This window comes from Accipiter gentilis, chromosome 3 (genome assembly GCF_929443795.1).
Source record: "Accipiter gentilis chromosome 3, bAccGen1.1, whole genome shotgun sequence".
Classification (NCBI taxonomy): Eukaryota; Metazoa; Chordata; class Aves; order Accipitriformes; family Accipitridae; genus Astur; species Astur gentilis.
In genome coordinates this window covers 31,939,899-31,956,045 of record NC_064882.1, presented here as the reverse complement: position 1 = coordinate 31,956,045, position 16,147 = coordinate 31,939,899, and the positions used below count along the sequence as shown (strand labels likewise).

Below are 16,147 nucleotides of genomic sequence, written 5' to 3'. Positions count from 1 at the left end.
TTATGACAAATTCTAAGAGAAAAACTGACAATTGTTTTGTTAGATGTCCTCTTAGCTGAGTGATAGAAACAACTTGTAATTTTCCTATTATCACCTATTTAAGTGGTGCTATTAACAGGAAAGAATAATGATGCTCTATCCTACACAGTCCTCAAAGGTAGCAGCACCATCATCTCCATTTTACAAATGGAGAAACCAAGGCACAGCAAGATTAAAGTGACCTACTGAGCCTCACATAGCAAACCAGTGACCAAACACAAGTCTTTTCCACTCCAGTGTGTCATTAACTCAAAGTGGAGGCTGCTTCCCTGCGTAACAGTTTATGCTTGGGAGAAAATTCACTCCCATTTACACCAGTACATCATCTAGTGAGGACAGAAGTATTTGACTGGTGGAGTTGAAAGCAGAATCTATTTACATTCACTGAAGCATTGCAATCAGATATCCTAGTTCACTTTTTTAAACTAGTTTCTTGCCATATCTAAAGAATACAGTGCTGGTCTTAAAAATTCAGCAATTTAAAAAACCTTGAGTTACAGTTCCTTGCCCTGGTTCTGTTACTGCACTTTATGAGAGCACTGTATTCAATCCCATTAATAATTTATCTATTAAATCTAAACTTAGATTAAGTTACATATCCACAAACTGGATGGCATGAACAAATTAAGGAGTAAATAATTAGTCACTTAAATTTAATTCAAAAAACCCTTACAAAATATTTCTTGACTGATTTTTTTTCTTTAAATGAAGTGATCCCTTTCGACTTTCAAGCAACATTCAAGAACATTTAAATATATGTTAAGAATTAGCAGCATACAAATACTTCAAGAACAACATTTCCCAAAGACTCCGATGTACTTCATATTTTGCTTTATCATAACAGTATAAAGCTCATACTAGCCTTTTTCCTACAAGGCACACTTGGGACTGAAGGAGTATGAATGTTATATTGTAACATATTCAGCTCCATCAGAGCACTACTGGAAGCACAAAGATTACTTGGAAAGGCAGGAATATCTACATGCAATTGGACAATCCTGCCACTTTTTTCCCCCTCCCAGCTAATAGCACTAACAGTAGATTGGAAAACCAAACATCAAGTACTTCTAAGAATCAGGGAAAAAAAATAAGACTACTAAGATCAAAGGTCTAGGTGACTGATGCCATGTCCTGCCCATGAATTACACTTCTCCTCAATGTTATAGTTATACGCAATACACTGGGGCATCAACCTGGACCTAGCTCTTCTGAAGCACCAGCCCAATCGGAATGACAAAGTTTTGAGTTAGAAACATCAAAAGGCTTGCTTTCTGTGCCCACTTGTGATTATGTTTATTTTCATCTCTGAATCAAAATTAAATCTCTTTCAAGCTGGCAGTTTAAAAAAAAAAAAGGCATTTCAAATATGTAACTACACCATTAATACACCGAATGTGAAAATAGAACAGCATATGGCAAAAGAGATTATGGGGATTAACCAATTAAATGGTATGACTCAAACTGACATGATCCGTCAAATCTGTATTTTGCAGTGAGGTCTGTGGGGGCACGGGAAAAGGACTTCACCTAATGCAAATAATGAAAGCCAAACTTCTAAAAATAACTGATTTGGCAAAAAGTATCTGCAAGAAAGGAAGAGGTACGAGATGCTCGAAGCTTACAAGCTAAGAACAAGTGATTTGCTTCTGGATGTCTCCTTTCTCTTTAATGCTGGATTTCACAACACCTACTTGATGCAGAACTTAGTACAAGCAGTCCCACAGGACTATAATATTGATCATAAATTTTATACTCCATAATTATTTACATGCTTAGGACACATAATATTCAATTTGACATAGAACGTTACAGAACAAATTCCTGTTAGTATAAAGACACAGTAAACATCTCGCTGAAATCAAGTGTCCACAACAGTATGAGAATAAAATATTCAAGTAGGGCTTTAGGCAGAACAAAGGCCTGTTAAGAGTTGAATGCAGATGATAATCTAACATATCAGGTCTCACAGAGAGGCAAATAGTTCATCTGCATATTTAATGGAAGCAAAGAGGATAGAAAAGCAGAGATAATCTGGAAACAATTCCTCCAAAAGGTAACATTACTGTCAGCTTCATGCAATTGCCCTCATTACACCTTGTGTAAAACCTGCTCAGAAGACAGATCCTGCAGGTAATAGGCCAGGATTTTGCTCTCCTGGTTAACAACTGGGACTCTGGGCACTTGTCTAAACAGAATTCATTCATTCAAGTTCATTTGAGCTCATTCATCTACAGCTATTGAAGAAATGTCAAAAATACAATTAAATAATAGTTCACAGGTATCATACAGGTACATGACCAAAGAATTTATTTAAGACTTTAAATTACTAAGGGTTTTAATATATAAATTGAAAGATGTACTACAAAATAACACAAACGCCTTTTATACAGCTACAGCTAAACCACCAAAAGAAATCAATAACAAACCAAAGCCATTCTTAGACTTTATTAAAGCTTCACCTCAATGTAACTTTAAATGCCAATATTACACAGACACATTAGCATTTTGTTTTAAGAGCTAAATGAAACAAAAAACACATTGGAAAGTTGATACAACTAGCACATCCACAAACACACAGCATTCCCAAAAGCACCTTTTAATCAATGCAACCTCAATAAGCACACACTTCTCTGATACCTTAACTTTTCCTTTAGAAGAAGGGACAACTTAGTAGGAAAGGAATGGGAAAAAAAAAATCTCAATAAAACAAATAAAACAAATGCAGTTCCAAGTCTTAACTTGACAGCTCACAAAGGAACAAGTTACACGTGGCTGTGTAATGGAACTGACCTTATATAAAACTTGACTGTGGATGCACAGATACAGAAACAAATGAAATTTATTTCAAGTTGCTAAGTTTCCATTTCCTAGGCTAAATCTCATAATATTATAACCACTTGACTGTTTATCATACTATGCAAATCTCAGAGAGCTGTCTCTTATAGATTTAATAAATACAAATAAATAAATACAAAGCAGTTTATGCTTTACTCCTATCTCATGCTTCTGAGCATACATAGGAAAAAGTTTCAGTTAAGAAAAAAAAAGCCTCAAATGCATCAGTGACAGCTTTGACATACATAAGCAAAGGCTTGTGAGATTTCATCAACATTTCATTTTCATGAACAATCTCCCGCCCACTATGCTTAGCAGAAAAACATTACTTTATGTGGAACTGTACACATTTCCAGGCCATAACATGTGCTACTAACAAAGCCCTTCATATCAACTACTTCCAGATTATGGTCTTAATAGCTGCAATAGGATGAACATATCAATAACACATCTTTATTAAAAAAAAAGTAGTTTATCTGCTTACCTTGAGGAAAAGAATTTGGCTGCACTAAGTACAGGAATGCATGTACTATTTTAAACAAAATTCCTATTGGCCCAGGTTCATGGTATGCACCTGTATCATACGTCTTGGCTGGTACAAATCCAAAATCCAAAGTCCCAGGAGGCGGTTTGTATATAGGCTGTACCTCTGAAATAGTACTTCCACAAAACAGCAGCAGCAGCAAACAGAGTTCCACAGCCATAGCTAGCAGTATTCATAAAATTGGAGGTAGAGATATTTGTCCCACCAAGTCTAGATATCTTCAATACATTCACTTGGGGGTTAGCTTTCTAGCCAGGAAAATGCTGGTGCACCCTCAGGCCTTTTATTCTTTAATGTACTCTTGCTTCGGAGTGGTACAGAAGCCTTTCGTGGAAATGACTCAGCGCACCATCTCTGGCAAAAACAAGAAAGAGCTCGTTAAGGTGTGTGCAAGCACATACGAAAGTGCAAGATAGCCTGCATTCTTCTGTGGAAATTGAACATCTCAGTAGTGGTGAAAGGCAAGCTAGATAGGATAGAAAAGAAAAAGATTGAGGTTTGTGAATAATATAGCCAACTACATACACTGTACTTGAAAGAGGGGGAAAAAAAACAATTATGCATAGTTCCAGGTCAGTGAGTTTTCAAAAACAAAGCAGAGCATTGGGACAGCTCCAAGGGAGACAAAACTAAAGGAACAACGTATGAATTGCGCTTCTAAGTACAATATGTCATGTTACAACTGTTACACAACACATTCATCAGCCACCTGATGTTACTGTAGTTGATGGCAATCATTACAAGTCATATCCTGTACCTTCTATAATCTCAACCTTTCAGTAAAACCTTCCAGATACCAGCTACTCCTAATCGTCCTCCAAGACTGAGGAATTAAATTATTCATCAGTGAAAAGCTAACAAAAAAAACCCTAAACCCCAACAAAACACAACTTCACCCTCCTGACAGGTGACAATGGGTGTCAATAATTACTTTCTATTAACTCAAACTATCTCAAGGCTCATCTTAGGAACTGGAGAAGTCACCTCAATAATTTTTATTCATAGCTTGCTAAAGCTGTGTGTCATCAAGATGACTTTGGATGCTTACACATGTTTAAGAATGTTCTGAATCTACAAAAATCACAGCAGTTTAATCAACCACCACTTAAGAAATGTAAACAGAAGCAGGCCCCCAGGCTTCCAACAAAACAACTGACCATATCTTTGTCTATTGGGGGCTAGGTGTAAGACTCCTTCACTTCAACATGGGCCATGGTGGCCTCCAAGGAAACAGACCAAAAAAAAAAACCAAACAAAAGGCAACAGAAAAACTTCTGCCCCTTTCTGACTTTGGAAGCCGCACGTACGTGACAAGTGTACCAGCAATCACTGCACTGACTTTCCCACCCATCAGACTGACTTATCTTTGAAGTATCTTTGGTGATCTACCAGAGTGCCACTGGTGGGGATGTCCGAGAACACACTGCTCATGACAAGCTGGCCACTTCAAACTGGCAAGCACCCCGCACAAACTGCCTTTTCTTAGCGCAGTTGTGCCTCTGTTGCCTTTTACAGCAGCACTACCCAATAGAAATATTTCTAATCTCCACATTGCTGTTCAGATGATTCACTTGCAAGAATGACAGCAAAACACCTCACAGCCTCAGTCAGACCAATCCTATACCAATACCTTGACTTCTAAGGTACTTCCAGGTCAAAGAGATGCTGTAGCCAAAAGACTTGAAAATTGGCAGTAAGGAGAGACTTAAGTCTCTCCCATACTTTACAGTCTCTGGTAAAACAAACCAGTACTGACTTTCAAAAAAACATGTTGCAGGCTTGTTTAGTAGTCCATGCTGCATTCAAAGGATAGACTGAGATCAAGAAAAATTTGGAACAAAGGAATACAAGACCAGAGCAAAGAACTAGAGACAGATTTGTTTCCCTGTAGTCCAATCAAGTTAAGAAGAAAAACTCAAATCTATCTTTCCCCCTCATGGCTAGTAAAAACCAAGAAGAATGAACAGTAATACTGCTATGAATAGCAGAATTATCTAAGCCTTCTCCAAAAAGGCTGTGTTAGCAACCACTCTGAAATATGATGCTCAACACAGGAACAACACATCACACCATGAGTATTTTCCTACCTGGAAAAGACTCATTTGTTAAAGAATAATCAAAGAGAAATAAAAAATAAAAAAAAGAGTCCAGCTCCAAAATACTATTTTTCCTCCTTTAATTTTTTCTTGAGACTAATTTTCTTCAGTCTAAAAGGTAGTTTTCAGTGGAATTTTCTTTTATGCACCTGTTACTCTAGGGCTGAACATAGAAATGGTCAGAAACCAAAAATTCCTTAGGCTGCAGTTTATAATCAAATTTACAAAAACGCTACAGGACAAAATACCACAAGACCAGAACTAAGTGGGGGGAAAAAAAATTGCCTTAATGACAGAACAGTGAAGATGTGCAAGTTTGATACAGTACAGTTCTACTTGGTTTTCTTAAAAAAAAAATTTGAGCACTCTTTCTAAGTAATGCTTAGTTTTCTGGAGATTTCTCAAGTATAGCTGCAACACTTCAATAAGGCAGGAGAAAAAGCTCACACATAGTGACTGAGCCTTGATTCCAAGCCATACAAAAGTATACAATACAGGGAAATGTTAGGTATGTTTGTGAAAGATTAAATTGAGAGGAAGATGGCCTCTGTAACTGGTGTCTTAAGGCAAAGCTAAAAGACAGGGCATGTCCTCTGTAGTGCATTCTGTTATACTAGGGAGAGCGCAGAAGAGGAGAAAGTACGTACAACTTGTTGTTGTTGTTGTTAGATTTTAGGTTAAGGACAATTTAATGTGCATCTAACTGTACAAACAGGCAAACAAAGCACTGTCAAAATGTCCTCCCAATATAGGAAAATAATCACTATGCCTGCTAGAAATGCGAAGTCATGTATTAACCAAGACAGAAAGTTGGCAGTTTTAAGACAAGGACACTACTGCAATTGCAAGGACACTACCTGTACTGCAGATACAAACAACATTCTACTAAGTGGAGACACATAACCAGCTTTCCATTCCAAAGACACTACTGAAATCTCCAACTCTACATAATTTTCAGTTAAACTTTTATAAAGTTCAGAATTTTTCAGCAAAGCAGATGAGTTATTTGCAAATCAAAGAATCTGCAGAATTCTGACCATATTCTCTCCCCCTCCCTTTGTTGGAAAATAAATGACGATAAACATGGTATATATAATCTTACTGGGCAATTCCTCCAGGCTGACACCACATCCTCTCTATACTACATAAAACACTAATATATTTTCAAGGTTACATTAATAATGATCAGGAACTCGCAGAAACATTATTAAACCTGTAACTTGGGATACCTCTGAGCATTCAATATGTATTCAACCTACCTAAAAATAACTCAGATGTAAAAAGCTGCCAGCAGTTATCCTTATCTTGATATCTAAAAGAAACTTAGCTGGGAGCATCTTAGTTAAATATGCTAGACTAACAGCATTGAAGAAGAAAAATATATCCATTAAATTTGTAATATTGAGAACTGCAAGAATGACATATACGAGTGACACATATAAAGAGAATTGCATAGCAGTTTATGGTACTCTTCATTGCAGCATGTGGCCATCTCATTTCCTCAGAAACAGCGTGGCATCACTGCAGTCCATGAGCTACAGTAATTGCCAGTACAACTCTCCCCAAGTTCAAGTACAGTGAATGAAAAGAAGCTGTGTGAACCTTTGAAGTGCTTACATTAATTATCAAATAAGATACCAATTTCATTACTATGTTTCAGTTAAAAAAAAAAAACCAACAACAACCACAAACCCTGTTAAGTACTTAATAAGATACATAACAATGAAAGCATTTAACTAGTTTTCTGTGTGGTTTGCAAGTGTCCATCTTTAAAAGACTAGAGCTTTTGCTTTTTATTCTGTGGTTGTCACGAACATTCTACATGTACAAGTCACTAAACATAATTCCTGGGGTTTTAAACGCTATCTGTGGAGAACACAATCACCTTTTTACCAAGTATGCTGCAGTATTATCATATCTCTGATATATCCTACCTGTTATTAAAAATATTGTAATATTTTCCCAAACCAATAAAGCCGCAGCAACTCCGCTGTAGGTTTAAGAGGAGGGAAGGAGACAGAGCAAGAGCTGCATTAGTTCAGCAACTGCTTCAATGGTACATCAACTCTAAATAACAGACCTCAGAAACAGCATGATGTCCAGCTCTTTGTTTCAACAAGACTGGCCTCCTTCTGTTTAACGCTGCAATCCATGCAAATACAACACTGCAGTGCAGCAATGCAACGATGATTAACCCTGTCAACTGAAATTCAATCAACCAAAGGCCAGACTGATAAAGCTCAATGTGGGAGCCTGCTGGCAGTGAACCACAATGGGATGGTGGAAGATGCAGTTGTTCACAGGAAGCCCACACAAGAGATCTGCCTATGTTTGTTGCATTTTTTAACTAGTAATTTGAAAATTCAAGTCCATAATCCCTTGCATGAGGTTGCTCCAGTCAGAGCAACCACCAGAAGAGGAAAATGAATTAAAACAGCCACAAAACCACAGTGTTACAGGTAGACAACTAAAACTCCTAAGCATGCATTAAAAAAACCCACACCACCACCTTCCCATCCAAGAGACGTAATACAGCAAGCCAAGTTAGATGCTGGCGAGTTAAGAAGGTACAGTTTTCTGTTACAGAATCCGTCCTAAGCCTACCAACAATTACAACCTGTTGCCATAGGGAGAGTAGGAAGCAAATAAGCCTAGCAAGTACTAGAGACTGCAGGACTGAGTCTGGCAGCACTGACAAAAACCAAACAAATAGAATCTTCCACACAAGGCAGCCTCAGTATGCGTCTGACATGCTTCCTACATGCTGAAAATGAGTAAGTGCTCAAGTCAGGAAAAGCTGGATATTCAGAACCCAGTCCACTTTGACCAGCTACTTAATAATTTTAAAACAAATAAATTTTTAAAAAGTAACACCAAAAAATCCTGCTGTTTTACAAGTCACATCCATTTGCAAACAACAGAAACAGACCTGTAAAAATTCCAAATGAGGTATCTTCCCCAGGACACCAGCAGGTCTGATTTTCAGCTGACCGCCTAAATGTTTCAAGTATATTTTCACTAACTGAACAACAAAAACAAAAAACCCAACTTGATTTTAAGTGCTGAATTTACTGAAGTATTCACAGAGCATTCCTTGTGAGAGCACTTTTCAGCATCACGTAGAAAATTTTAAAACGCCGTAAAGCCGGCCCGTAAACAGAGCGGGTTTTGGCAAACGTGGCCTGATGAGGGCTGAATGCGTGTCCCAACACCAAGGGGCTGGGACGACAGACCCCACGTACTCCCTCTGCCAGCTGAGACCAAGTCTTTCCTTCGCCTTCTGTCCATATTACTAAAACTGTAGAGACCTCTTCCTCTACCACGCTGCGGGTACCGCAGCTCTGCCTCTGCTGGAATACCGACCGATTCGGTAGTTTCTTCAGTCGCTCCCCTGCGTGTCTGTGTGCAGAGGAAGACACAGCCCATGTTTACTACCGCAGCTGCCCCTTTCCCCCCGCTCTCGGGTGAGGTCCCCGGCTCACAGCAGAGCTCAGCCCTGCCGAGAAAAACGTCTGACCACCCGGGGTGGGCTGGCGCGATCTGCCCAGGTACACGCCGAGCGGCAAGCTCCCAGCAGCACCGCCTCAAGTAACTCCTCCGAGGCGGCATTCGCCGCAGCGCGCTGCCGTACCGAGCGGGGACCCCCGGCGGGAGCCCCCGGCGGGAGCGGACGGGCCCTTCTCCCCGCTCACATCCACGGTTTCACCGCAGAGCCACGGCAGCGGTTTGCCTCCCCTGCGTCGCCGATTTCGAGGCCACCGCGGTGTCCCCCTCCCCCTCCCCGGCGCCGCTCAGGCCCCACCGCCCGCTTCCCCCCCTCCTCGGCCCCGGGCAGGTGCCCTCTGCTCCCCGCGGAGCGGCTCCCCCTCTCCCCGGAGACCTCCGGGGCTCTCCCCCCGCCCCGCTCCCGCCGCTCCTCTCTCTTCAGTGGCCGGAGACTCACAGCCGGCCGCCGGCCCCCGACCCCTCCTCAGCCGACCCCGCCACATACGGCCCTCCGGGGAGGAAAGCCGCTTCACTCGCAGCGGCCGCGCCCGCCGCCCCGCTCTCCTCCTCAGCGGGCGGATCCGCCCTCGCTCCCCGCGGACCGGCACACACGCCGCCCCGCCGTGCCGCAGCCCCTTCCCCCCGGCCAAACCCGTCCCTCCCGCGGGGCCCCTGCCCGCAAGCACGCTGCCCCGGCTCCCCTCAGCGCAGACCTGCCCCTCTGCCCCCCGCCTCACCCCGCGCTTTCAGGGCCGGCGCTCCCTCCCTCAGTGCCTCCATCCCGCCACTCCCCGCTCCCACAGGTCGCTCTCCCAGCCCGACTGACCCCCGGCAGGCAGCCCCGCTCCCTCGAGCGCCAGCCTCCCTCGACGGCCCCCCACCTCCCCTCACCCGGCTTCCCGCAGCGGCCCCCCGCCCGCCGACACCTCTCCTCTCCCCCTCGGCCGCACTCTCCCGGCCAGGACCTTCTACCGCCCGCAGCGGGAGCAGCCGGGGAAGGCGGCGGAGCCCCGCCCCCACCTGCTGCCTCCCCCGGCCCCGCCGCGGGGCAGAGCGGCACCGGCGGCGGGGGAACGCTGCCCCGGGACCCCTCCTCACGTACCGGCGGCACTCACCGGCCAAGCGGCGAAAGCACGGAGGCGGCGGGGCACGGCACGGCCCGCTCCGCCTGCCGCCTCAGAGCGCCGCGGCGGCGGTGGTGGTGGCGGTGCCGCCCGCGCATGGATTATGGAGGGCGGGCTCTGCCCCGGGCCGGGGCTGCGGGACCACCCCGGCAGAGCTGGGGCTGGAGGGGGGGAGGAAGAGGAGGAGCGTGAGGGTTTGAATCCCGGAGCGGCCCGCCGGGAGAGCGGGAGCTGGGGCGGCGGGAAGGGCTTCGTGCCGCGGCTATTTAAGCGCGGCCGAGCGGGTCCGGCTGGCCCCGCACTCGTACGGGAGGGAGCAGGCAGCGACCTGTTGCTCCCCAGGCCGGGCAGGCTGCGAGGCGGGAGCGTCCCCCGCCCTCCTCCCGGCCGGGAAGGTGCCCCGGGACCGACGGCCGGGCTCCGCCGAGGCACGTCTTCCTTTCGCCCCCCGGTGTGGCCGTGCCAGCAGCCCTCTCCGGGGATTCCGCCCAGGGCTTGGCTTGAGTTCAGGCGGGTTTGCTTTGTCCTGTCGAGGTGACTTACCCCGTTAGCTTTTGGAAAGACGTCTTCTTTCACCCTTCCCGAGGGGTGTCCTTATTTCCTGATGAGCCTGTCTTTTTTTTTCTTTTAGGGTTGGTATCCTGAGTGGTTTTTGTTTCTGAGGGCCGGTGATTTATTGGTTAAGACAAGAAGTACTTTTCTTACTGATTGCAATACAGTAACACACGCTTTCAAAGGCTCCTGCACTTGCCGCCTCCTGCCCTTTGTGATTTTTATTTGCAGCTTTGATATTTTAATACAGGTCCCCCATTGCAATATTAAAACATAAACATGATTCTTACCTCTCTTACTAGACCGTCCATTACTTAGGAGCACAGATCAAGGCAAAGCAAGAACCTGTGCTGGAGATCCAAGGTCATGCCGGTTCCTTGGAAGTCCTTAAAACGCTGACGGAGAAGGCAGTTAGTCTCCTTTCTGGCAGGCAGAAAGAAATCAAGGCTATGGCTATGGCAGCAGACTGAAATGCTAATGCGAGTTTGGCCAAACATTGAACAGTTTCCCCACGAATGGTACGTGGATGTTGCTGAACTCTACCTGTATTTCAGCTCAGCGCATTTGCCAGCAATGCATGTCAAAGAACAAGCTGCCACAGTGGCTGCCTGTAGAAAGAACAATTATTCTGACCACAGCTAATCCCAGACTTCTTCAGCAGGAGGATACGCAGGGGTACAACCCAAAATGGACTAGCACAGCGCTCAAAGAGAGGCTCTTGACCTGGTTCTTGTTATAGGTCTCATATGCACACTAAGTCAAAGAGGGACAACGCTGTAGTCTTGGGGAAAACACAGAACACCTTGTCAAAAAGAAAGACGTGTTAAATTAGCCAGCTAGCCCTCACATCCAGAAGTACAGCTCCTGTCTTAAGCTTTGGATGAAAATTGTTCTAAGTACAAGAGAATATTCCTTCCAAATAATGGGCTGTGAGCGCCCAACACTTAATGAGATTTGATTCCCTTGCTTCCGTACAGGGTTAAAGCAGAAAGGCCAAGTCTCACTGGCCTCATTGACTGATTTTAAACTCCAGAGCGAAGGCATATGGCTACAGCGATGAATAACTGCAAGGGTGGAATAGTCTGTAGGAACTTGAAGAAAATGTGAACATGTGGAAGAGAACAGCATGGAATGAAGTTTCAGGAAATCTTGCCTTGCAGGAGCCAGAGCCACTAAGATTGTCTTTTGAATTACTAATTAATAAAAGTTATAGATTTACTACCATTCATGGTAGGCTACCTCAGACAGGACTTCTAGGTGAGAAATGTCTGTAGTTTGCATAAACACGGACATGCAACTAGAGTTACGGGAAAAAGATATTAGCTTTCAGAGAAGAACTGAAAATAAATCAAGACCAACACTATTAATGGAGGCATTTCTTTAGCAGACTAAGCCAACACCTGATCACTATTATCCATGATAATTTTCTGATCACCATTATCCATGTATAACAGATTTCCTGCTTTCTTATGGATGATGCCATCGATATAAGAAAGCTTTCCAGTCACATCTGAGATTCTTTGTACCGTTGGTATCTAGCCTGATACAAAGAGTTTGCCTAAGGTGTCTGGAAGTGACTGGGTTAAGATAATTTATATTGTATTAGGTACTGAAAATGTGTTCTCTGAGTAGCACCTAGTTAAAACGTCAGAGCTTGTCACTGTGAGATGGTAAATGGAAGCATGACCTCTTCAGCTGCCTCCCATTACACTGCTGGCAACCCCAAGTATATGCCTGACCTGAAAGTGCTCTAAGCAGCTATTGACCTTTCCTTGATGTTTCTTCTCCGCTAACTGCATGTCAGGTAGAGGCGGACAACTGTAAAGTGGGAAATAGTGCACCAGTTTGCAGCCCTTTCCTTCATTCCCTGTCTCCCTGCCATCCAAATCACAGCTGTGTCCGGGCTTGCTTAGCTGCACACTTACCCGCCTGACGTTTGGCTGCGGGCACCACGAGCGATGTGCTGGTATGTGGTTTGCATGCACGGTGTAATGCAGTCACGTTAGAGAAGTGGAAAGCGTAAATGCGGTGTGGAGTCTTAGCAGGCTCAGAGAGCATCCAGAAAACTTGTCCCCCAGGGACTGCACCATCTTTTATCTGTGGTCCTTTGTGCTGTAGGGCGATTGGGCTAAAATTAATCAAGATGCCTTCTAGCTTTATTCTTTGTGGCCAAAAATTTTAAATGATCTCAGCACTCAGAGCTGCGGTCAGGTTCCTGAGACAGCTAAACCCCTAATTGCTCACATAATGAGGAAGCGGTCTTTCAAACCACAGCACAGTAGGTGCTAAGGCCTTTGAAAACCTGCTTTATAAGCATCCAAAACAGGAACAGCTGGATGAAAAAACCTGGCCTGTACTCTGTGGTAAGCATTTGAAAATCTGGCTGCGTATCAATCATTTCTGTTATCTCAGAGGAAAATCCTCAGATAACAGGAAGATACATGAGATTTAGAGCTTAACTATAATGGTTGTATCATGTAATTGATTTTTAAGTAGAGCTTGTGATTAAAGGTCTATTAGATAAATAGCCTTTTTCATTAGTTGGAGTTAAGCTAAGCATAGTATTGCCTGAAGAGATCTAAAATTATAACTCCAACCTTTTCACCTCCCCAAAAGAAAAAGGTCAAGGTAGAAAACCTCTTATATTGCGTTTAGTCTTCCTCTGGCTGTTCCCTGAGCGTGTGTTCAGGGAGAGAAGAGTGGGTGGAAGTTGGGGAGAAGAGCAGCGTGCTTTCCCTGCACCAGGGCTATGGAGAAAAGTGATTACGCCCTTTGCCGAGAACACGCCGAAGAGTGAATTCTGCCAACACCCCAAAATCCAGCCAGTCTACCTATCCCTCTTGTCAGCTGTTGCTTTTAGCCTGATGCCTGCCCACTTTGCCCAGCTTTCTGTGGGTTATAACCTCCGAGTCCTTCCCTGCCCTCTGCCACCGTGCACTCTGCCAAGCTCTGCCCTCCCTCCTGCTGCCCAGTGCCACCCTAACCTTCGGGTCTGGCTTAGCCCTTTGGATTCTGCCAGCCCTCCCAGTTAGCTAATGCTGCCCAGCAGCACCCACCAGCTACCCACGCACCCCATGCCCTCCTTCTGCTCGGCTCCCCATAGGCACTGTTTCTCCCCTCTCCGACACCCGCAGCTGCATCCCTCCTCATCCTTAATTCTCCCGTGGATGTGAGGCTTAAGGGATTATGGTCTGTGTGAGTTCACAGCCTGAACTCTTGAGCTGTGAACTCTTCCAGGCTAGAGCCAGGCTAGCCCAGGCTTTGCAGGCTCTGGGAGAGCAGGGAACGGGGGTTATAGCAGGCAGGAGGAAAGTGTTGCTGTGTTAGACAGAATACACATAAAATTTGAAAGAATGATTATGAACCATAAAAATGGTGGGAAACAGCACAATTGCTGTGTGCTATAGCCTGCCATGTATTTGCTTAATTTCTTACTCCTGAGGGAAAATAAAAAAAAGGAAAGGGACAATCTTAGTCACATTCATTCTCAAACTTCGAAAACAACATGACATTTCATTGTAGACCTTTGAGTCATGCCAGTTTAGGATATGATTTCAGTGAGGGTTGCCTTCATTTGAACGGAAGATTTATCCTGCTGTATATCACTTTAGGATGCCTTCAGAGAGTTGATGTTTTGTCAGCTACACATGTCTTGCCATTACACTCTGCTGTGCTCCCTTCTCGCGACTGTGATAGGTCTGCATGACAACTCGTCAAGGAACTTAAAAATTATATTCATTGCTTTTCATCTGAGGAAACCACTAGTAGCTGCTATAACAGATTTCACAGCTAAACAAAGATACAGAATGACAGGGATTACGAGGCATGTACTTGGAGCTTGTAGCTTCTTTTATGAGCTCCCCCCTACTCTGTTTTTCCATCATCTCTGTGTTTTACTTCTGCTCGCAAGCTTTGACGCTTGACATCATGATAAATTACCATGTCAGGCATGCTTGAAATTAAAATGGGAAAGGCACATGTCTTTTTGACACTGGAACAAAAGGAGCATGACTTGGTTCTGATGCCATTTGATAACAGATTGGGGATAACAATTGATAACAATGGCCGACTACCACCCCAGATTGTGGTTCCAGCTCCAGCACCTTATGCTTCTCTGGTGACAATAGAGGTTCTGAACAGCAGCTCCCAGGTTCTCTCTGTGGGAACTGTACGTAATGAGCCACCCGACAGAGGATGTGGCCCCATCAGCAAGAGCATTGCAGTTTGTTAGAAAGCAGCTTATGGCCTTAAATAAATGCTTTCAAATGAAGTCCTGAAAACTTCCTGCAGAAGTGTAATTTCACCTTATAGAAAAAAAAGATTTTAAATAAGGATGCTTCTGTTTACCAAACTCGCACACACAGTTTGCTGCCTTTCCCCTCAGAAATGAGGGTATGGCCATGGGGAATGTCTGTTGTCAACTCCTGGCAGTTCCTTGCTTGTGGCCAGTTAATCGCTGCTTACCACTATGGCTGTTTCTTGTGGTATGCTGGTATCTTGTGGAGGCACATACGGGCTTCAGCCAGGCTGGGTCCCACAGGCACAGTCACAAATTTGAAGTCCTGGCTAAGGAAGTCACCTGTGCCCATGATGCAAGTGGCCTGCAGCTGTACGTGGTACAGCACCCAGCCTAGCCTGCCGCCTCACCTCCGGCTACAGTCATGGACACCCGGAGATTAGGACTGATAGATTCTTTGCCCTCTCTTGTGGCTTATTTGATCTGATTTCAGTTTAATCAATGCATTTATTTATCTCTGCTGAAAGCTAGGACCTGAACTGGACTGCTTGGAGAGAGGCAAGAGAGGCTGTAATATATGGTTTGAACGAGCTATTCATCTAATAAGAGTATCTGTATGTCAGAAAGAACAAAACTCTACAGAAATAATTAATCAGCCAAACCAAGTACACTCATGAAAGCTAGCACAGAAGCAAAGTCATTGATCTCGATAGTGAGTTGTCAGGAAAAAAGAAGATCAGTTTTCGTCTCTGTTTGTGACCCTGTGATAAGCAGAAGACCCCTCAGCACAGGATAACTATCCCATGCTTCCCACAAAATGTAATCCTACCTTAGGAGCTTAGCTGCTGCAGTGACCTTCTTTTGTCTGCTTGCTCAGGAGTAAATTCTGTCTGACGTGAGTAAAGAAGATTGGAAGAAGGTTATTTTTAATATCAGTATAAAATAATCTGTAGCACAACAAAATACAAGAAAGGAAGGCATCCGTTCATTATGTTTGCAGGGAGAATGACACCACCACCTACAACATCTTGCAGGAAGCGCATAAACAACACACATCGCAGGATTAACCTGACAGGGCCCCTTTGCTCTAGTTTCTATTATTAACTTTACACCTAGTGCAAGTCTCCTCAAATGAACTATATGAGGTATAATGATTTATCTTACACAGGCTGTACCTCAGCTGAAAATTTATTACCAGGATAGTAAGAGGCCTGCATTTTATAAGCCCTTCTCA

The 16,147-nt window shown here is 44.2% G+C and overlaps 1 protein-coding gene across 14 annotated transcripts in view; it reads right to left on the bottom strand.

The window, feature by feature from the left end:
* Positions 1–15,900, bottom strand: part of PROM1 (prominin 1) — a 71,694-nt gene extending 55,794 nt beyond the window's left edge. For 6 of the 14 annotated variants that reach the window (XM_049791756.1, XM_049791832.1, XM_049791822.1 and 3 more), the window contains exons 1-2: positions 10,116–10,257; positions 3,359–3,772 (exon numbers count right to left, since the gene is read on the bottom strand). In XM_049791756.1, coding sequence (XP_049647713.1) covers positions 3,359–3,578 — 220 coding nt within the window. In that variant the 5' untranslated portion in view covers positions 3,579–3,772; positions 10,116–10,257. Of the gene's footprint in view, positions 1–3,358; positions 3,773–8,443; positions 8,537–9,891; positions 9,917–10,115; positions 10,259–15,742 lie in introns of those variants that run through there. The other 8 variants (XM_049791857.1, XM_049791865.1, XM_049791871.1 and 5 more) reach the window with 6 other exon arrangements.
* Between the last annotated feature and the right edge of the window lie 247 nt (positions 15,901–16,147).